We start from the raw sequence: 23,608 nt of genomic DNA on the forward strand, positions 1-23,608 counted from the left end.
CGGACACGTACCGGACAGAACGGATGTCGAACGTACATCTAACGGCCGAGTACCTCATAAAACGGACACCTAACGAAAGCGTATCGGATACAACGGATGAACAAGATATAAGATAATAAGAATTCATGAACCTTAAGAAATCTGACATACCAATACTTGGCATTTCTGACGCGAAATTTTCAATTGGCATTTGTCCGTTTCAGATCCGTTCATCATCCGTTTTATCCGTTATACGTCCGGTAGAAGTCCGTTTCTCATCCGTTCGACATCCCTTTTATCTGTTAAGCATCGGTCACACCTTACCGGATAGCTCGAACGGACGCCTAACTGATAAAAAAAAAGTTATTCGTTGACCAAATTTTTATCCGTTGGGAGTCCGTTGGTGTACGAACGGACATGTAACGAATGCCTAACGGACACACAACGGACATTGAACGTACGTAAAACGGATACGTACCAGACAGAACGGACGTTGAACGTACATGCAACGGACGAGTACCGGATAAAACGGACACCCAACGGAAGCGTAACGGATAAAACAGATGAACAACATAATCTGAAAATTAAAGGCAATAAACCATCTAAAAATTAAAGGCAATACACCATCTGAAAATTAAAAGCAATAAACCATCTCAAAATTAAAGGCGCGTCAGATGGACATGGTTTCTAGTATATATGTTATAATATTTGCTTTTGGGAAAGTGTGGTCAGTAGGACAGGTATCAAGGTCACGCGTACCAAACAAATTGAACAATTTATCCGATTTTTTTTTATAACGTTTTTACACACGAGGGTCAATTTAGTTAACTGGTTTAGTTTATTTTATTTTGTATTGCGTCTTGTTTAGCATGATATATGTGTCTGACTTAAAAAAAAAAAAGCAGTGTAGTAATTCAGTCTTATAGAGTTTAAGTTAATTTTCTGAATTTGTTTATATTATGTACCTCTAGTATGAAAACGGATATGGTGTTATGCGGAACTCTCCATCCGTACTGTATGCTACGATATTTTGCTCCAGAAACAAGGTGTCTAAGTGTAATTGCTAACTTGAGTCCTTGTTCTAGCGGATTTCTGTAAAAGGTATTTTACTTGGCTATGCGAGGTCCAACCCGCTGCAATATCTCGTCGAACATCTCTGTGGGCATTTGAAGGAAGTGTACAAAGGACTGCCGATCCTCCCTCCTAAGTTCGGTCATGAGTTGGTCATATAGACCAAAACTGCGTCGTCTTTCAGGACTAAGCCATGGTCGTGTCCACCATCTCCTTTGTTTTCTCCTTTTGTTACTTTCGACAGCTATAAGGTCTATATTTGCTACATTTAAGTTGAGTCTGGCCTGAATAAGAGCTGCTTGGTAGCGAAGACGTGCTCTTACTCCAAGATCCATCACGAATAATAAATATTCATGACACTCAAGAAAATCTAACATACCAATTATTGGCATTTCTGACGCCAAATTTAGTTTAAACATATTTATTTATAGTAAATTGAGAAACAAGTTTTGCAACTTATATTAATCCCTTTCCACTTTGCGGGTGCGAGTGCTGCCTTGTAGCGGCTTTAGCCTACTCTTTTTCGAAATCTACAAGGGGGTCTTTAACGTGCAAGAGATACGGCTCTCTCTTAACACGGGTCAGCCATTTATCGTCCCCTTCCGACGGACTATCATCGTTTTCTTAAGACCATAATCGCAAATGGTGTCAAGGGAGAGCCGAAAATTGAGTTCCTGAAATTTTCATCCCTAACGGGAATCGAACCAGGAACCTTTGTGTTAGTAGCCCGATGCACTAACCACTACACCACGGCTCTCTTGACGAGAAATTTCAATTGGCATTTTACATCTGGTAGGCATCCGTTTTATCCGTTATCCTTTCGTTAATGTCCGTTTCACATCCGTTTTATCCGTTAGTCGTCCGGTAGACGTCCGTTGGTGAATTGGTCTACCGGATCTCCAACGGATGCATAACGGACACGTAACGGATACAAAACGGACGAGTACCGTACAAAACGGACGCCTCACGAACGTTCAACAGACATTTTATCCGTTGGACGTCCGTTCAAAGTTTTGAACATGCTCAAAATTTTCCACCGGACAGAACGGACGTCAACGGATAAAACAGACACTTAACGGACATGCAACGGATAAAACGGACACTTAACGGACACGCAACGGATATGGACGGACGCCTAACGGATAAGAACGGACTTCTAACGGACATCAACGGATTGAAAAAAAGTTATCCGTTAGGCGTCCGTTCGAGCTATCCGGTAAGGTGTGACAGAGGCTTTAAACGGCTGGTAGAAGTCCGTTGGTGAATTTGTCTTCCAGACATCCAACGGATGTATAATGGACACGTAACGGATACAAAACGGAAACGAAACGGACGCCTAACGGACGTTCAACGGACATTTTATCCGTTCGACGTCCGTTCGAAGTTTTTAACATGCTCAAAATTCCAGACGGACAAAACGGACGTCGACGGATAAAACGTACGCTTATAACGGACATGCAACGGATATGGACGGACGTCTAACAGACATGAACGGATTGAAAAAAATGTTATGCGTTAGGCGTCCGTTCGAGCTATCCGGTAAGGTGTGACCGAGGCTTAATAAGTAAAGATATACTTTCAAATTATCATCGTCAAGTGTTTTTATATTCTCGAGTGTAAGTAATGAAATAAAATTAACATCACGGTTTTATGGTATATATGTGTACAAAAATTTCGGAAACTGTTACATAAAGATTTTATAAAGTAATACATTAAAATTTCGACCGTGAAACTAGTTCTAAAATGCTTTATTTAATAACTTGATTATGACAAGTCCAGAGACGAGCCACAGGTTGATATAAAATAAAAGAGCTAATACGTCTAGAAAAGAATAAATCATCTTTGAATAAAGAAACTAGCATACTAAGACAATGTCCATATTTTAAAGATTTAACTACATTACAAATAATATTTTAAGTAGATGTTACTCTTAAATTGATATAAAAATCATATTTGTAACCATTTGTCTTTCCTTAAAAAAATGTTCAGAAGTGGTTACATGAGACACTTATTGTATTACTAACAAAACGATTTCTGAAGTTATGTTGTTAAATTAATATTTGATAGGAGTTATTGCATAATGGCTTTTATCATTTTAGATACTATAAGTTTCACATGTTTCACTCCTCTGCGCTGTATGATACCTCAGACACAATTTGTGTTATGTTAGTGTGCTGAAATCGTGAATCATCTTTTGATACGTAAGTATTTTTGGTATTTGGAATGACTGTCCATCTGGTATCTTTCGTCCCTCTTTTATCCTATATTAAAATTGAGAAAGGAAATGATGAATATGTCAAAGCGACAACCACCCGACCATAGAGCAAACAACAGCCGAAGGCAACCAATGGGTCTTCAATGTAGCGAGAATTCCCGCACCCGTAGGTGTCCTTCAGCTGGCCCCTAAAATATGCATAATAGTACAGTGATAATGGACGTCATACTAAACTCCGAATTATACACAAGTAACTAAAATTTAAAATCATACAAGACTAACAAAGGTATTTTTTTTTATTCGAGCTTTTGATTTTGCCATTTAATAATTTTCGTTGGAGTTCGGTATTTTTGTACTTTTACTTTTAAGAGCTACCCTTCAATGTTATTATATAGTAGCTAGTCGACCTGTACAATATTTACAGAGTGTTCAACTCAGTTTTTATATTTTATTGTTTTACGAAGACATTTCATGACTGTAACTTTAGACCCTACATATAAATGTTTCCACGCATATATTTCTTTTTACTATTAAAGTTATATATAACGGAATTCATGTCTCCAAAACAAATACTAATTTCCGAACAAACATTGCAAAAGGATATTCGTAAGAAAAGTACAATGAGCCTACATTGGTGTATTATAACGATAATTGTCCGTTTAAGTCTTTGTCTATGACAATAAGCCGATTATAGAAGAAAGTTCAATATAATCAAGGTTAAGAAAGATTAATATGATCCCTTTACAATTTTAAAATTCTTGGAATAAAATCTAGAGAACATGTGGTATAACCCGTAATGTCTTAAAGTAATTCAATATTTTGAATTTTTGCAACCGGAATCATAAAACTTGTTTATCAAAGAAAGATAGACTTTCAAATTATCTTCGATTCTAATTTTTGTATTTTCGAGTATAAAAAAGTAAAAAACATTTACTAAGCCATCAAGGTATTATGTTGAATTAAAACAAAAATTCGGATAAATACTCTCTAACTATAAAATAAAGATCTTAAAATTGTTATACGAATGGATGATGACTGATGTACCCATATTTTGACTATTTTATTTATTGTGTCTATTTATTTAACGCATCAATGTAAATAAAACGGAATTTGATGAGACTGTCATTAAAATGAGAGGGTAAGCGCTTTAGAACCAGGTTTAATCCACCATTTTCTACATTTGAAAATGCCTGTACTAAGTCAGAAAAATTACAGTTCTTGTCCATTCGTTTTTTATGCGTTTTGTTATTTGATTTTGCCATGTGATTATGGACTATCCGAATTGATTTTCCTCTAAGTTCAGTATTTGTGCGATTTTACTTTAATTTATAAAGTTAAAATTTAAGAATTCAATCGTGATATGATATGAGAATGTAGTTGATATTGTAATTTCTAGAGGTAGAATAAAATTTACGCTTATCAGTTGTCTAACTAAATATCAATGGAAAATGTCTGTTATATTGATATATGTGGTATGAATACCAATGAGAAAACTATCCATTCAAGTCACATTTTGTAAAGGTAAACCATAAAAGGTCAAAGAACGGTCTCCACGGAGCATTGGATCACACCGAACAGCAAACCACAAGGGGTCCCAACAATGACTAGTGTAAAACCATTCAAACGGCAAAACCAACGGCCTTATCTATGTTAAACACGAGAAAAAGAAACACATATGAACCACATCAACAAACGACAACTACTGAACATCAGATTCCACAGAATGCATTTGGTAGATGCATTATACATTGACTTAAATCTAATCTTTAATTTGCATGGTACGTAAACCGATTTAGAATTAAGACATTCAACCACCGATCATTACAGTGCTAATAGGGGCTTAGGGCATTTTCCAAACGTATATGCAAATCAATAACTCGAAAACATGCACAAAAAAGACAGAAATCCTTCATAATAAAGTAAGAAAAAATAAAGACTTAATAAACTTGTTACCTTGAAACTTATGACAATTACTTTTCATAGATTCAATATTGACTGCTGCACCTGTACCATGCATTTTCCGGGGATTATTAATGCAAGGTGTGGTTTATTGATTAACCTTTGATACTAGTTAAATAGCCTGTCGACGTTTTAGTATCAGACATTCAACTTAAATTAATATGATATCCTTGAATTAAACAGATTATTCATCTTACTTTTTTATATTGTATCCTGACTAGTGCTTTATAGTATTTGCAAAGACATTTTATGACTGATATTGTAGACTTTTAATATATATGTTCCCACGCATATATTCCCAACCTTACTTTTGAATAAAGATTACGCAAATTATGTCTCCAAAGCAAATGTTGATTTTTGAACCAGTATTGCAAAATGATATTCTAATGATTGATAAAATAGGCTTGCTTTGGTGTATAATCACTTGAATAGGTCGATTAAGTCTATGTCTATGACAATACACTAGTTTACGACGTGAGTTCTGTCTGATCAAGGCTAAATACAACTAATGCGATCCCCTTACAATTTTACAATTCTTGGAATGAAATCGAGAGACAGTGTGGTATAAATCACAATGCCATAGAGTAATTCAATATTTTAAAGATTCTAGACGAACTGCTTAAAGTTGTATATCATAGAAAATTTTGTCGCAAGAATCTTATAGGGGCGTACACATATTTGTATACCCTTGAAGATAATTCCAAGCTAATGTTAGTGGTAAAAATTGTTGAAAAAAAGTCTAAAAGCGCAATATCATTAATAATTAATAACTTAGATTTGGTCGATTGTGTTCTCAATAAAAAAAACCATAGATAAATAAAGTCTCCATTGATTTACGAATACTATTTCCCTACAAACAATGTTGTTTTAGCAATTAATCCCTATATTTCAATTATAGATAGCCGATGCCTTTTTTATATGTGTGATATTCCCATCTCTGTACTGCTTGATTTGCTAAAAAAATGTTCTTAGATCGAGTTCAAACAATGCCAACTATTCAATTATAGATTGTCTTATCGAGGCCTTTTATAGCTGACTATGCGGTATGGGCTTTGCTCATTGTTAAAGGCCGTACGGTGACCTATAGTTGTTAATGTTTGTGTCATTTTGGTCTTTTGTGGATAGTTGTCTCATTGGCAATCATACCGGATGAACTGCATAAATGAATAAGCCGCTATAACTCAATGGGAGTCTGGAGAGAGATCAGTATTCTTATAAATATTCGTAGAGAGTATAAATCTTGTATTATAGTTATATAGGAAGGTAGACCATTGCACTCAAATGTAAAATATATAGCTATCTGAATTTGTATCAAAAGTGGACATATACACTGAATAATTCACACCAATACATACCTTACAATAAACTTAGACTTGTCTCTTCATATTCTCGATTATATGTAAGGGATCAACATTTTCTAATATATAATGTAAAAAGAGCTTTATTTAAAAAATAATCCTCTCATCATATTGCATGATAGACATTGATTTTGTTTTTTGTCCATAGATTTATGAGTTTTGAAAAGCGGTATACTACTGTTGCCTTCATTTATACCGTGTTAGAACTATGAAGCTAATCAACGATCAATACAGTGCTGATTAGGTTCAGAGATCTTCCACCTACACAATACCAGGTTGCATCGATATAAGTTTTAAAAAGAAAGGCGGAACATACTTAAGGGATATTCAAATTCAGAAGTCATAGACATAGCATTAAAAATCCGATGTGGAGAAAACCAACAGTCTACAAAACACAACACAGAAAACATAAAGACTTTACCCTGAAATGTGTGACAATTGCTTTTCATTAAAACAATATAAACAATTCCAGCTGCTGCAATCATTTCCTTTGGATCGTTAATCAAATAGTTTGTAAATGGTTAAACTCGGGTTAAAGTGCTTTTATATACCAACTAGTAGACCTTTTGATATTAGACATTTAGAATGGAATAAATTTATAAGCTATCATTGAATTAAACATATTATCTAATACCCCAGTCCCACTAGGCCACGATCGCATTACGATCTGTGAAAAAAATGCAAATTTTGATGATCGTAGTACGATCGTGTAGATCGCAGAAAGGTCGTATGACGGTCGTGGTGAGGTCTTCAAGATCGTGATGAATAAAGGCAACAGTAGTATACCGCTGTTCAAAACTCATAAATCCATGAACAAAAAACAAAATCGGGGTAACAAACTAAAACCGAGGGAAACGCATTAAATATAAGAGGAGAATAACGACACAACACCGAAACGCAACACACACAGAAACGGACCAAGCATCAGACAAAACACCATGAGAATAACAAATATAACATGAAAACCAAATACATGAATTTGGGATAGACAAGTACCGTACCACGTCTTATCTCAATATCTCAAAAATAAGAGAAAACACAAACAACTCAGCGTTAAAATGCAACACACACAGAAACGAACAATAATAGAACAATGGCCATCTTCCTGACTTGGTACAAGACACTTTTAAAGGGGAATAAAAGTGGTGGGTTGAACCTGGTTTTGTGGCATGCCAAACCTCGCACTTTAATGGCAAAGTTAAATATAACATTGAAATGACAACATAATATTACAGGACTACAATACAAATAAATAGGAGAACATATCAGACAAAGAAAAACTTGATTAATAGATAACAAAAAGCATCAGGTTTAAAATTCAATACGCCAAAACCGCGCCTTGTCCACACAAGACTCACCAGTGACGCCCAGATATAAAAGATCGAAAGGGAAAAAAGTAAAAAGTTGTACAACACTGAAGATCAAAAGTTGAAAAGGTTTCGCCAAATACGGCATTGTTTTTATGCCCGGGATAAGAACATTCTTATTATATAGAACAATTCGTGCTATTGCAAACAGTAAATTTTATCAAATGAATATGAAAGAGATATACATAAAGAAACTGACGTATTAACTAATTACAGAAAACTAAACCCGAATACATAACGCCCAGATATAAAAGATCGAAAGTGAAAAAGGTACAAAGTTGTACAGCACTGAAGATCAAAAGTTGAAAAGGTTTTGCCAAATACGGCATTGTTTTTATGTCCGGGATAAGAACATCCTTATTATATAGAACAATTCATGCTATTGCAAACAGTAAATTTTAACAAATGAATATGAAAGAGATATACATAATGAAACTGAAGTATTAACTAATTACAGAAAACTAAACCCGACTACATAATGCTAAGTTTAACACAAAATAGACACACCCGAATCAGTCCAGGCGTCAATGTAATTAAAAAAATGTGACGTCACATACGATGGCGAAAAGGCACAAACGTTATGCCACATTTGAATTTATGAAATTTAGAAACAGCATGACGTCACATATAAAAAAAACTATCATTCAAAAGTGAGATAGAATTTGGATTGATTTAAGATTATATTAGAACTAAATACTGATAATTCATTTAAACAAAATGCATATTGCAATACTTATTAATAGCAATTAACTGTAATATATATATATGTCCAGTTTGTTATAAATCCAACTTCAAACGTAAATAATCGTACAAAATTTAATATAATTAATAAAGGCGGTGATTAATTTTTCTATCCGTAACACCTAAATATAATAAAAAGACGTCAACACATTTGACAAAATCCGATGAGAATTACAAATATAACATAAAACATGATGAGCGTGGCTAATTTTGAACATGTTCAAAACAATCGTGGTGAGGTCGTGGCGAAATCAGGTCGTAGTAGAAGCGTAGTGAGAGCGCACTTTGATCGTAGTAAGATCGCAAAGGTCGCTGTACCATCGTAGCGAGAGCGTAGCGAGAGCGTAGCGAAAGCGTGATTCTAGTCTGAGAAACTGCGCTACGATCTCATTGCGACGTTACTACGACCTCACTACGACCATCACGTTCTCACTGTGACCCAACTACGCTTCCACAACGACTATACCACGCTATTCATGACTAACGTACGATTCTAGCACGCCCTTACCGTCCTCATCACGCTCTTCTTACGACCTGACTACGTTCATACTACGATCATCATTCTCATTGTCATTTTCACATCAAATATATTAAATATCTCAAAGTTTTGTTTGTCTGTATGTAATTGGAACTTCTTGTACATTTTTTCTTACGGCTCAACCATGCTTCTCGTTTTCATATAGATTAAACAGTTGATTTTCCCGTTTGTATGGTTTTACACTAGTAATTTTGGAGACCCTTTATAGCTTGCTGTTTGGTGTGAGCCAAGGCTCTGTGTTGAAGGCCGTTCCTTGGCCTATAATGGTTTACTTTTATAAATAGTAACTTGGCGATGGAAAGTTGTCTCATTGGCACTCATACCACATCTTCCTATATCTATGGACACATCTGTGTCATCTCCGCTATCGTTTACTAAAATATCGTTATTTCAGTTTTATAGACCAGCAATAGGTTTTAATTTACGTCGGATTGGTCGGTCCGACATAACTACTTGATCAAAATTCGTTACTATCAGAGCTCCCTCTGTCTCTATATCAACTCCTACCACCACGCCCACGTGTTCTATTGGATTTTGGTGGCATGACTATTGTTTTCGAGAAAACGTATTAATCAGAAATAGAAGGAATGGAACTGTATTCATATGGAACACGATGTTGACGTTATTGCTGAGAGCGTAGAATAGATCGCGGTATAATCGTTGTAAGAACGTGCTATAATCGCAGAAGAAGCGTGGTAAGATCGTGTTGCAATCGGATATCTCGTGGTACGGTCGTAGCGAGAACGTGATGAGCGTAGACAGATCTTGATAAGCGTAGTAAGGTCGCAGAATAAGCGCGGTGATAACGTGGTATTATCGTAGCGGGATCGTTGTAGAAGCGTAATGAGGACGTAGTAGCATCGTGAAAGCAACGAAAATTTACATTTTCATGCCGCTCATACCGCGACCTCACCACGATCTTTATTTATTTCAGATCGTGGTGAGAGTGGTACGATCGGGGTCTAGTGGGACTGGGGCATTAACTAAGTGACTATTTAATATGTTAACCAAACTAGTAGTTCATTGTATTTACAAAAACATTTAATGACTGAAACAGTAAATTTAAATGTTTTAAAAACACAACAAATCACAAAAATACTAAACTCTAATAATCAGCTTACATTGCTTTATAGTAACATAAGAAGGTCGATTAAATCTTAATTGTTCTATCTAAATACACTGGTCGAGCCTTATAACACGACTAACATAATCAATTCCCTTACAAATTTACCATTCTTGGAAAGGAATCAAGAGACCATATGGTATTAATTGATTGGTATTAAGTAATTTAATATTTTTAATATTTTTGTCCTTTTATTTGTTTATCATAGAAATATATACTCTCAAATTATCTTTAGACTTGTATTTTCATGTTCTTGAATGCAAGAAAAGAAATCACATGTACTAAACTATAAACTTGAAGGTATTATGTTTTATCTGACCTCCTTTATATACATTTCTAGGAATATGATTGGTTAAAAGCGACATCGTGGAGACCGTGTATATTTGATATTAGGTTAGTAGGGAGGCGGGGATTATTTCATACACGGTTAGTAGTGGAGTTACGTCCCTTTATATTTTATAATAGGTAAAAGGTGGGGCTGATTTCATACAAGGTTAGTACTGTAGTAGTGTTACTTCCCTTTATAAAAACAAAACGGCACTGAGAAAAAAATCTTAAAGGTTCCAACAGATGCAGAAATTGATGATTAACATGGAAATAAATTCATAAAACGCATTTAAACCTATTGTTGGCAACTTTTTTTTGTAGGATCAATGGAAGTATCTAATTTCTTAATGCTAACAGTATCAAAGACTTGCTCATTTTGATAGGTCACTAGTCTAAATTTCACATGTTAAGATAGTCGGTAAGATAAATTCGTTACATAGTGTGCTAGTGACGTAATACGGTACATGTATATATGGAATCAATAAATTCCATATGGGGATTCGAGCTTCGCTCCTACCCAATATGGAATTTACTGACCCCATATATACTGTATTAGATAACTAGCACACTATGTAACTAATAATATTTAAAAAAAATATTATTTCGGATATAACCCACAACCTTTACATGAAAGCCATTGAAATAGTAAGTTCTTTTGAATAAACATTTCAAGAATAATTAAAAGTAGTTTATATTTATAAATATCACTCAAAGTAAAGAAAGTGTCTGAAATCAATTTCCGATATATTGAAAAGATTTTATAAAAGTAAAAATTTAAGATTGCAATCGTGAAACAAGTCTCCGCCGCCTTAAAATCCTATATTCCATATTTAAGAAATGCACTTGATCATGTCATTTTTAAAAGTTGAATAAACTACGTTTGTTTTATCTAAATTTAAACTGAAAATAACTGTTGTACATTTACAATGGGAATGTTAGTCGCGAAATTGTGCTTTGTGTAAACCCCCACTCACATTTGCATAGTATCTTTACCTTGTCAGAACTATGAAAGTAAATCACGTATTACATGTACCACAGTACGGATGTATCTAAGAGTTTTTTTTCCATCAAATTACAGATATATGGATATAAGTGTTTAAATCAGTGGTCGAGCATACTAAAGATATATGCAAATCTATATAAGTAGAAGACATGGCAAATAGTGGAAAAACGACGTAGTGAACAAAAGTGAACCAACAAAAGTCTACACGCACAAAAAAAACCACAGTAAAAAACAACTTAATGTTGCCATTATGACACATGTTATCCTCAATCGAGAGTAGAAGAAGGAAGGAAAGGGACATGCCAGCTCATAAATCTTTGGAAAACTGTCAACACCATGGCAAACAAATCCACAAAAACAAAGCCAAAAACTAAGGCCAGAAAACACGCAGCATTGTTAACTAAAGACTGAGCAACATGAAACCACCACACACACTATAGAGGTCTCATGTGTTCCGGAATGTTGTGCATCGGAATCGTTCAAGCATTCAATTTCATGTGTTCCAATTAAACTGCTAAAATAAGAGTTTAAAAAAAAATTGACGATGGCAGACAAAAAACTGTGTTGCATAAATCTATTCAACATAGGAGCCTTTGTTTAAGCATGATCGTCACGTTATTCGTTGCCTTTCTAAAGGGAACCATTGAATTAATGGCTGACCCGTGTTAAGAGAGAGCCATATCTCTTGCACGTTAAATACACCCTTGTAGATTTCGAAAAAGAGTAGGCTAATGCCGCTACAAGGCAGCACTCGCACCCGCAAAGTGGAGAGGGATTAATATAAGTTGCTAAACTTGTTTCCCAATCCACTATAAATAAATATGTGTAAACTAAACTAATTATATGCAAATATCATCCTTTAAGATCTCTTGCATAATGGAATAATAAAAAAGAAAAATTTAAACATACAAAAGGAGGCAAAAGATACTAAAGGGACATTCGAACTTATAAGTCGACACACGGACAACGGCAAGACTGAAATAGAAAAAGGCAAAAAGGCAAACAATAATAAACAAAATAAAATACTAGTATAGAAGACCAAAGACTGAGAAACACGAACCCCACCAAAACCTGGGGGAGATATCATGTACTCCGGAAGAGTAAGCAGATCCACGTTCACATATAACAAGACAAACTTGTGCTTTTTTATTTATTTCACATTACTAATGACATTATATTCCTTAAACAAGGAAATAGTGTATACAATTAATTAAGCAAGAAATTGTATGCTATTACTAATAGAAGAAATGGTATATATATATAATGTCTCTATTTTATAAATACAAACTGATTACCTCAACTATTTGTACCTGCTTTATCTGGCCACAACTGGAATTATGTCTGCACTCATACACGAAAATCAATAATCATAATTAAATTTAAATAGTATACTACCCACTCTCTCTTGAAGTGAATGCATTGGAGGCTTTCGTGATGTTCATGTTTACAAAAAGTGCATATCAACTTAAAAGATTCCAATAGATTTGACGCTTAGTTAAATATATAATTAGTTAAAAATAAGTATCCGGCATATCATGCTTTCCTTGAAAGTGTAGAATTGATGGCACATCGAAGATTTATGGTCTGCTGGTGGAGTTTTTATTCCCCTCATGTATCACCAACCCAGTAGGCAAAACTTCTTTGTTGACATTAATTATCATTGGTATGGTCATAATTATAAACTAACTGTTTACAAAACTTTAAATTTTGAAATATTAAAGATTTTCTACCTCAGAAATATATTTCCTTTGCTGTATTTGGCAAATGCTTTTATGAATTGATGGTCCGCAATGTTGAAGATCTTTAACTTTGTTCTTTATTTAGCATTTTAACTTTTTTATTCCAGTGTGACTGATACGTCTTTTGTAGACGAAACGCGCGTCTTGCACAAATACAAAATTTCAATACTTGTATCTATGAAGAGTTTATTTATTGTGGACACCATCTTGATTTGATTGTCTATAATGAAAAATCTGTCGTTGCCACAAGGAAGTCTTCTTTATTTTCATTGAAATTACATCACCTTATGTGTACTTACCATGAACGCCATGACCAATGCATCTAGTGGAAAATAAACTGCTCACCCGTCCGAATCACCTGAATTCACCTCTAGTTTTATTTGAATGAGGATCATGCTGTTTTTCATGTCACATTCAGTTTATATTTCGTTTGTGAATCCTAGTGTGCTGTCATAAGGTCATTGTAGGTGTGCTTTGATATTCTACGGTCTACTGGTTCTGATGAACTATGTTGTAATGTACTATGTTGTAATGTCGGGATGTATAAGTACCCGGCCACGTCCACTTTTATTTTTTGTCTATCTGATGAGTTAGGGCTTTTTCAACTGATTTTTATAGTTCGTTCTTATGTTGTACTGTTATACCACTGTCCCAGGTTAGGGGAGGGTTGGGATCCCGCTAACATGTTTAACCCCGCCACATTATTTATGTATGTGCCTGTCCCAAGTCAGGAGCCTGTAATTCAGTGGTTGTCGTTTGTTTATGTGTTACATATTTGTTTTTCCTTCATTTTTTTACATAAATAAGGCCGTTAGTTTTCTCGTTTGAATTGTTTTATATTGTCTTTTCGGGGCCTTTTATAGCTGACTATGCGGTATGGGCTTTGTTCATTGTTGAAGGCCGTACGGTGACCTATAGTTGTTAATGTTTGTGTCATTTTGGTCTTTTGTGGATAATTGTCTCATTGGCAATCATACCACATCTTCTTTTTTATATGTAATATTTATCTATGTATTCCTCTGTTTTCTTGCACATTTTGCTTTAATTTCCTTAGCTATTTTTGTCATATTTATATTTCTAATTTCTTTCATTCTTTGAGTGGGTTCGTTTTGTTTCCTCTTCAATTTGTTTTGGTGTACCTGCCACAGTCTTCTATCTTTGTGTATCTTAAATCATAACAAATCTTTGGTTTCAAACAAGCACACATGGGCAAGTCTTTGGATGCAGAATTTACATTTGCCAACGGCTCATAAACTTTGTGATTGATGTCTTATTGTTAGCTAATAGAATTTTTTTCAAACTGATTTTCATGCATACTATATGATTTTCAAATATTGATAACGAATGAACAATGTATCTAAACGACAAGAATCGCTGGTGCGTTTACTCTCGGGTTTTGTTGGCGTGTGAGTTACAAATAAATTTGACATGATTTTATCTTTTAGAGCAGAAATTAAAATAAACTAATTTTTGTATCGTTACCGGAATAACATATTCAGATCCATTTATTACCATACCTCCTGTTCCATTAATGATTTAACAACTCGAATTAAAGCCTTAGTTTGCATATTTAAGGTGAACTTGCATTGATTTATTTTTTAATAAGAATCATGTATCTTTTACAGGAACTGCCGTTTCCATGAACTCATTTCATATATTCAAGTTTTATCGTTAAAACAATGTAATCAGTTTCAATCAATCATGAAATGAATTCATCTAGTCTTTTACTGGAATAACGAATTTACCGGAGCAGATCAAGATACAGGGAATGTCAATTAGAATAAGTGTTTTAGTTTCCGGAGGTTTTTCGCAGATTTAAAAAGTATAATTAAGAGAATGTTGTCACATACTTAAAGTTTTTCATTCATTTGTATGGCAGTAAATCAAATGAAAAACTTTTGCCTCATCCCATATACGTTTGTCTGATCTTGTTAGTGCAATTCGTCAAAAGTGCAATAAATTTACGCTTTAAAGTACAGCCCTGTTGTATTTCCAGTATAGTGGATCGATCTTTGCATTATTCAATTCCCTAATGCCTTCAAACGCAATACACTTCCTATGCATATCCCAAGTTTTCAGTGAATTTAACTATATACATGTTCAATCTTAAGTTTTCTATGAGTGTTCTATAGCTTGTATTTTCTGAATCTTTTATTTTGAACATGCTCTATTAGTCTGTCCTTGATTCCCGGCTGCGGATTAAATCCCTGTTTTGTTCCAACTTTTATTGACCTTGTAACTGAGTTACCTTACTCAGAATATGTTTAATCAGCCGCTTAAATAATTAATTAAAATACGATCTATGTATACTACATGACTTGACGCTGACTTGATGATGATTTTTGTTTGCCAGTCATATTCCAGTAGAAAAATCTATATTCTCGCACTTATATAAAACCAAATAGAGTATTTCAAAGATCTGTACCATTTGTAGAGACCACTTTAACTTTGAATTTCAGTCTGCAAACCTTCTTAAAAAAATGTATTGGTTTATACATGTACGTATCTGCACAGCGTCCCTATAGAAGTTCATTAACTGGTTACATGTCAAGACCACTTGAATAACTTGCTGATTTTTTTGATGTGTCGGTTTTTCGTTTGGTTATGACGTTTTCTGTACTTATGGTGTTGGTGGTTGATGTGTATTCTTCTACTTCCTGATATTTTTGGCCACTCCTGACTGTAGATTTTTTCATGTCTATGTGCTGATATCCCCCAAACAAACCCACTTTCCAAATATTTTTTAAAAGCGTGTGACGCTCTATTTACCCATTCAAGTACCATAAACAAAAACAAAATGAGTAAGTTTCTATTTTTATTCATACATAGTAAAATGTAATAACATAATGGTAGTGCACAGCACAATATCACATTTTGGCTTAGACAATCACAGGCGTATTAAACACAACATTTCAGTAGATTCATGTTATTTCCATTACATACACTTTTAAATTATCTGTGTCCACGCAGTTCCCGACGGTAAAATTATATATATTCCAACAAAAATCGTAAAACTCATGTTAGTTATGGAAATTATTTTGAAGAAATAAGTATATTTTTTGACCGTAGCGAATTGCATGATCACAGATGACAAATTATTAGCAACATGTAAAAACAAACTTAGACACAATTTACATCATTTATCGACAAAACAGAACATTCAAAGACAAAGACACATTAAAAAAAATACATTAAAACATTTATTTAAAAAATATAAAAATAACTTCTGAACATTTCGAACAGTATTCAAATAATGTGATATTCTCATTAATACGAGTACAAACATGAAAGTTTTTTCGATGTAAAATGAAAAATGCTGATAACAACATCAAATTGTGATTTAAAACAAGTGAACGAACACGTACTCAAAAAACAAAATTGCAGCCAATAACAAAAATCTTACAAAACGAATTAAGTTTACTTTTCTCGCCAGCAAGAATGTAAACTTAATTTACCTATCGATCGTATTCTGTCAATGAAGTAATCTCAAAATATTCGCTATCTCTATAATGCAACAACTTCTTTATCAAATATTGATCTGATACGGATAATAAAAGATTTAATAAATAATTCCAGTAATTTCTATTGTTCTCTCGTAAATTTTTCTATTACGGAAAAATCATATACAGTTGTGGATTCATCAGAAAAATAACTTCATTATGAAGATGATAAATACACATGCTAAGGTGTAAATAACATGGGGTACACTAATTGTTATGACAGTACAAGTATACAATTATTTATGATTTGGAGATGTGCCGAACTATCAGCTGAAGCAAAGAAAAGCTGAACAAATATTACATCGAACAGATGTATTCTTCGCCTTCTTCACTCAATTTCACAGTTCGATTAATAAGACGTGAATTGATATTAAAGATATTATATATTAAACACCTTCTTTCTATTTAGGTATGTAATAATTATTAACGATAAGGTCACGTACCTGAAACCATTTCGTTTTCGTTGTTTTTGTGCACTATCGTGATTTGAAAGTCAATACCAATCTGATGTTCAGTAATGGTATGCACACCAAAAGAATCGCCTATTTTTTCGCACTTTAAAAAAAAAAGTATCGCCCTTGAGAAGTCATGTAATTGAAATATTGTTTTTAGCCAATTTTCTGTCCAAAATATGAATATCATTTCTTATTAAACTTTTTAAAATAGTTTTTAAGGGGGAAACAAAGTTATCTCTCCTTGATTTTTTTAAAACCCTATTACTTAAAATTAAGTTTGTAGAGCCTTAATAGTGCTATCAATATCAGTCGTAGAACAGTAATCAATACTCTGTGGAATATAAGTAAGATATTCGCTTTAATTAGGCACATAAATCAACTAATTAAAACATTTTAAACAAAATAATTGGCACTTAAATGAAATAATTATTACACACTTAACACTCACTTGACCTAAACGAAATATATTAGAAGTGGGAAATAATTTGGCATTGAACATGAAACAAAAAAATATTTGTTACAAAATAATTATATCTTTGACACAATTGGAAAGAAAACATAATGTAAAATAAGAAAACACTAATACACACAAAGTTTGAGGAAATCATTTTCAATGACACTCATGAAGACAGTTAATTATTCATAACTCAGTTGAAATGACTGATGAAACAAAAATAGAAACATGATGAAAGGAATACAAAATATAACCTCTTTGCTTTTTTGCCTGGAATGTGGCCATTAATCGATCACTGACTTGGAAAGTCTTTCTGTACTTCTATCTCACAATTATGCAAAAGTTTACAATAAATTAAAGCTTCTTGAATTTTATATTGTTCGTATTTTGAACACGTTGTCCATGTTTTTAATACTTTTCTAAAGTCTTGATTACAAAATCCGTATAAGAATGGGTTTATAGCAGAATTCATTGCTAAAATCCAATACACGATTTGTTTAACAGTTTGTGACAGTTCTATACTGGTAAATGTATCTATAATAATTGTAATAAAGTATGGAGTCCAGCAGATAAATGCAATAAATGTCAACAGACCTACACATAAAACTGCTTTCTTATCTTGACGTAATAAATATCCTTTTACAACTTCATCACTTTGTTTTCTTGTTGGAAAAGAATTTTTAAATCCTTGCATTTGTCGTAGTTTGAATCCAGTTATAAGAGTCGCGGTGTCCATTGAAGCGCTTCTCCCTTTCGCTCCAAGGAGCATACCTTGACGCATCATCTTTTTACCGGTAAGAGTACCTCTTCTATTTCCTTGATACACAATTGTTTGTCTACGGACATTTCTAAACTCACGTCGTGGCGGTAAAGGAGAAACGTCATCTTCAGAATTTGGATTACTTGTACTTTGATTTGAGTCATTTGAACTTTTTCGTCTCGTTTCAAACATATAAGTTTCAGTTGTACTCAAAGAACGTCTAATCTTCGTGTTGTTTCGACGTCTCAAAAGTTTTAAATAAATCCCAATGTTGAGTGATATTAGCACAACCATTGGAAGGACATATTCTAGTACTGAGGCACTAACGTTGATCACAAGACTATGTTGAGTTGGAATATGACAAAGTTTCTCTGGAGTAATGTCACCGTATAAACTCTGCCAACATATAGCTAATGGAATGTGTAGAACGAGACTGGACATCCAACAACAAGCTACTAGAATACAGGCTATTTTCCTGCTCTGTTTCACACGATACGAGATGGGGAAATGGATTGACCACCATCTATCAACTGTTAATAAAATCATACTTAATAAAACTACAAAGTACAGTGCATACCTTATCATTAAGTAAGTCCAACATAGGCCTTGTGATAGTGTCCATTCTCTATTTAATGTTTGTAATATAGAAAACGGCATCGTTAGTCCAAGTAGAAGATCAGCACATGCGAGACTTAAAATATAAATGTTTCTGCATCTTCGAATACAACGATTTCGTAAAAATATCACTAATATACCACCATTTGCAATAATCGTTGTTATAACTAGAGCCACAAGTGGCACTGCTGTCAACCAAAATTCCCAATTTCTTTGATTCTGTTCATTTTCATCAGAAAGCCGTTTGTAAACTTTCGTCGAATTTTTATTTAATAATTGTACAATTCCATGTTCACCACCGGGATAGTATTGTATTATTTCCATTGTTGTATTACTATCGTGATCCATTTCTTTGCAACATAGCTATCAATGAATTATTTTCCAATGTGTTTTATATTTCTACTACAAATCTCTGATAATATAACCCAATCGATATGACTAGAAGTAGATTGGTCTTAACCCACCAAGCTCTCAACACAAAATGAGTATTAACGTAGCGAAGCTTTCATTATAAAAGCAGACATAATTAGCATCGAAGCTATCGTTAATCCTGATTCTCTGAAACTGACAAGGACTTTATTGATTTATGTGCAGACTCTGAGTAGGCTCGTATTTATCACGATATCCAATCTTTTCCTTCGTTGACATATTAGTTTTTTAAGCTTGTGCAATTAATACCTACACAAAATACATAGAAATCGTCTCAAAGAACGATAGATGTGATTGTGTTACATATTTTGAAATCACATTATTTTCATCCATTTTCAATTTTATTGATATTTGTGGAAAATGAATCGCCCGTAAAAAATAATTCGGAGGGATTATATTTAACCATAATTGGTTTGTTTGATTATTAACAAAGTTACATGTATGAATATTTCAGATAATTTCAAATTTAGAAAATAGAAATTATTAAGTGTCTTACATGTATATTATTTTTGAAGCTGTGACAATAAATACCTACACATGCGAATCATCTCAAATAAGTTTATTGATATTTGTGGATAGGAGTCATCCGCTCAAAACTAATCTAATGAATTCGGAAGAGTTGCAGTGACCATAATTGGTTCTATAAATTATTAATAAATTATTAACAAAGAACTATATGTAATAATATTAATCCGATTTAGAATTAAACAAAATATATATGATTCATTATTTTATATCCATGACACCTTGATGTAAATACACAATTGAACACAGATGACACTCCTTTGAAAACAACGATAAAAAATCTTTTAAATTTAAAATTTCATACTTTTTTATGAAGATGTATTGTACATGTAGTGTTTATTTCAATGACATTTATATATAAAAAAAAGTTTCATTTATGCTAAATCTAGTAATAATTTATAAAGCGCTATACAAAAACAATTATTTGTGATCCATTTTTTTTCGGACCGGCAGTTCATCGTATAAGAGAACAAGGGAAATTTATGATTTGACATGTGTTGCGGGTATAAGACTGAAGTGTTTGCAAATTCGATGTGCGCTATATTTGTCATGATTTGGACAAATCCACATGTACATTCCTTTGTAATCAATCAAGCAGAAGTTCAAATTAAAGCACAATAACGAAACCGTTTTCAAATAAAATAAGTAATCGGTATTTACATGATAGATGATTCTGTTCCTTTTTTTCTTTTGTCAAAAAATGATTACTTTTAAACAAGACACTTATCATGTAACTTAAGCTTCTGTGTTTAATTTGCTAATAGCTGGCACGCAATTTATTTCTTAAAAAGTAATTAAACACTTTACCACTAAAATGAAAGAAAAATCAATACAAGAAAACATAATTAAAAAAATAAGAACAAGTCAATTGCCGAAAATAATTGAAATATTATTTGGTGAATCCAGTTACACAATATTTGTCATTAAAAATCTACAAAGATTTATATGCACTGCCGTACACTAACTCATCAAGATAATCTTTTCCTTAACTCGTTAAACATGATATATTAGTCCCACGTGTAATACAAAATGTTATATTTTGAAAACAGTTTATATAAAGACAATGTTCGATAACTCGAGACTAAAACTACGAAAATCAATTGACAATGTGTTGGAAATGTTGGCAAATAAATATTTGAGGATAAATGTTTAGTATGAAAAATTAGGAGGAGGATTTTCGTACGTATGTACTCAAAAACAAGAATACTTGAGGATAAATGTTTAGTATGAAAAATTAGGAGGATGATTTTCTTAAGTATGTACTCCAAAACAAGAATCTTGGCAAATCCGGCATTATATTTTTAAACGTCAGATCAGTATATAACTTGTGATTGTCAATAAACACAAATATTTTTTTGAGGTTTCTAGTTGTCGATGACTTTGTGAAAACATGAATGAAAAAACTTTATAGACTCCAAGTATAGTATAATTCCTTTTTTCACCACACAAAACAGCTCATACATATGTAAAAGTATTCTAATAAAAATAACTAGAGGCACTAAAGAGCCTGTGTCGCTCACCTTGGTCTATGTAAATATTAAACAAAGGATGCAGATGGATTCATCACAAAATTGTGTTTTGATGATGTTGATGTGTTTGTACATCTTACTTTACTGAACATTTTTGCTGCTTACAATTATCTCTATCTATAATAACTTTACCCAGTAGTTTCAGTGGAAAATAATTAGAAATTGACTGTAAAGGACAATAACTCATAATGGGTCAATTGACCATTTCAGTCATGTTGACTTATTTGTAAATCTGACTTTGCTGAACATTATTGCTGTTTACAGTTTATCTCTATGTATAATACTATTCAAGATAATAACCAAAAACAGCAAAATGTCCTTAAAATTACCAATTCAGGGGCAGCAACCCAAAAACGGGTTGTCCGATTCATAGGGCAGATAGATCTTCACCTGACAAACATTTTTACTCAGTCAGATTTGCTTTAAATGCTTTGGTTTTTGAGTTACAAGCCAAAAACTGCATTTTACCCCTATGTTCTATTTTTAGCCATGGCGGCCATTTTGGATGGATGGCCGGGTCATCGGACGCATTTTATAAACTAGATACCCCAATGATGATTGTGGCCAAGTTTGTTTTAATTTGGCTTAGCAGTTTCAGAGGAGAAGATTTTTGTAAAAGTTAACGACGACGGACGACGACAGACGACGGGCGACGGACGACGGACGACGACGGACGCCGGACGCCAAGTGATGGGAAAAGCTCACTTGGCCCTTTGGGCCGGGTGAGCCAAAAATAAGGCAACTATCTACCAGAGACCAATTGACGAGGGTACTATGAACAATTATCAATGGTCAACGTACGACCTTCAAAAATAAGCAACTTATACAGTATGGTAAACTGTAAAAGGCTAATACATTAAACAATGTCAATCATTTAAAAAAGAAAACCAACAAAATTGTTATATTCTAAAATAATGAAGAAAAAAAGAAAAAGAAAAAGAAAAGACTGACAGCAACTAGATGTCAGGCTCCTGACTTGGAGAATGTCATATAAATGATATGACAGGATAAATGAATGATAGTAAGAGCTCAAACTTCTCCATAATCTTGTGCAGTAGTGTAAAATATCTACAATACCCCCAACAAACTATAAATCGGCTAGAAAGAACTTGACTTGCAAGCTGCACTTGTACATCCTCGTATAGACATTTATTTATTAAACTTCTGAAATGTGACTCAGCTGATTACATATAATGTTCGTATTATAAAAACATTTAAAAAAACAACTTAAGAGATAGTAATACCGGTACATCGTAGCAGAAATAAAGAGTATTAAATACAACGCACGACACAAATCTGACAGAAGGACAGAGGTATAGAGAAAATTGTTATACGTAAAAAAATATCGTCAACCGAGACGAAGATTTATAACAAACCTGCTCTATAGTTACATCAAATAAGTTTATATGTTCACGACTGTTGAAAAAAGAGGTTATCAAATAGCTTATTTTCTAAGTTATCTTATGACGCCCCCGGAATTACAGGTACATACGTTTACAAATTAAGTGCACAATGTAGCTGCTACAGGGACAGATCCAGCCATTCTTAAAAGGGGTTCCCAACCCAGAAGAAATGGGGTCTTAACCATATGTACCCATTCAAATGCAATGATCGTAAAAAAAAAAAGGGGGTCCGTCACTATGCATAACTTGTCAACTGAAAATTTTCATTAAAACATGCTTAAATCAAATCAAACCTAGCGAATCATAAAGAAATCACAAAACGCAACTTTTGCTAAAAAAACCCATAAATTTCCTTTAAAGGTCCAATTGTAGTGGTTGTTACAGACACACAGAAAGAAGAAGTCATCGAATCTATTTCATTTTCGAAATTAAGTTTTAGAAAGAGTACATTTTAGGAACAATGTCAGTCATATAACATCTTTGACCACATATATGTAAACTTTGGCATTGTACTTGTT

At 33.4% G+C, this 23,608-nt stretch overlaps 1 protein-coding gene across 1 annotated transcript; it reads right to left on the bottom strand.

Annotated features, from left to right (window-relative positions):
• Window positions 1-17,667: 17,667 nt before the first annotated feature.
• On the bottom strand, window positions 17,668-19,749 carry LOC134698978 (muscarinic acetylcholine receptor M3-like). The gene has a single exon (XM_063560666.1). It carries the CDS (start codon window positions 19,550-19,552, stop codon window positions 18,122-18,124), a length of 1,431 nt encoding a protein of 476 aa, XP_063416736.1. The 5' UTR covers window positions 19,553-19,749; the 3' UTR covers window positions 17,668-18,121.
• Window positions 19,750-23,608: the final 3,859 nt, after the last annotated feature.

Source organism: Mytilus trossulus, unplaced genomic scaffold (assembly GCF_036588685.1).
Source record: "Mytilus trossulus isolate FHL-02 unplaced genomic scaffold, PNRI_Mtr1.1.1.hap1 h1tg000024l__unscaffolded, whole genome shotgun sequence".
NCBI classification, from domain to species: Eukaryota; Metazoa; Mollusca; class Bivalvia; order Mytilida; family Mytilidae; genus Mytilus; species Mytilus trossulus.

Bases quoted from the DNA above. Each gene is read 5' to 3' on its own strand.
- LOC134698978 (XM_063560666.1), bottom strand. From the start codon at position 19,552: ATGGATCACGATAGTAATACAACAATGGAAATAATACAATACTATCCC.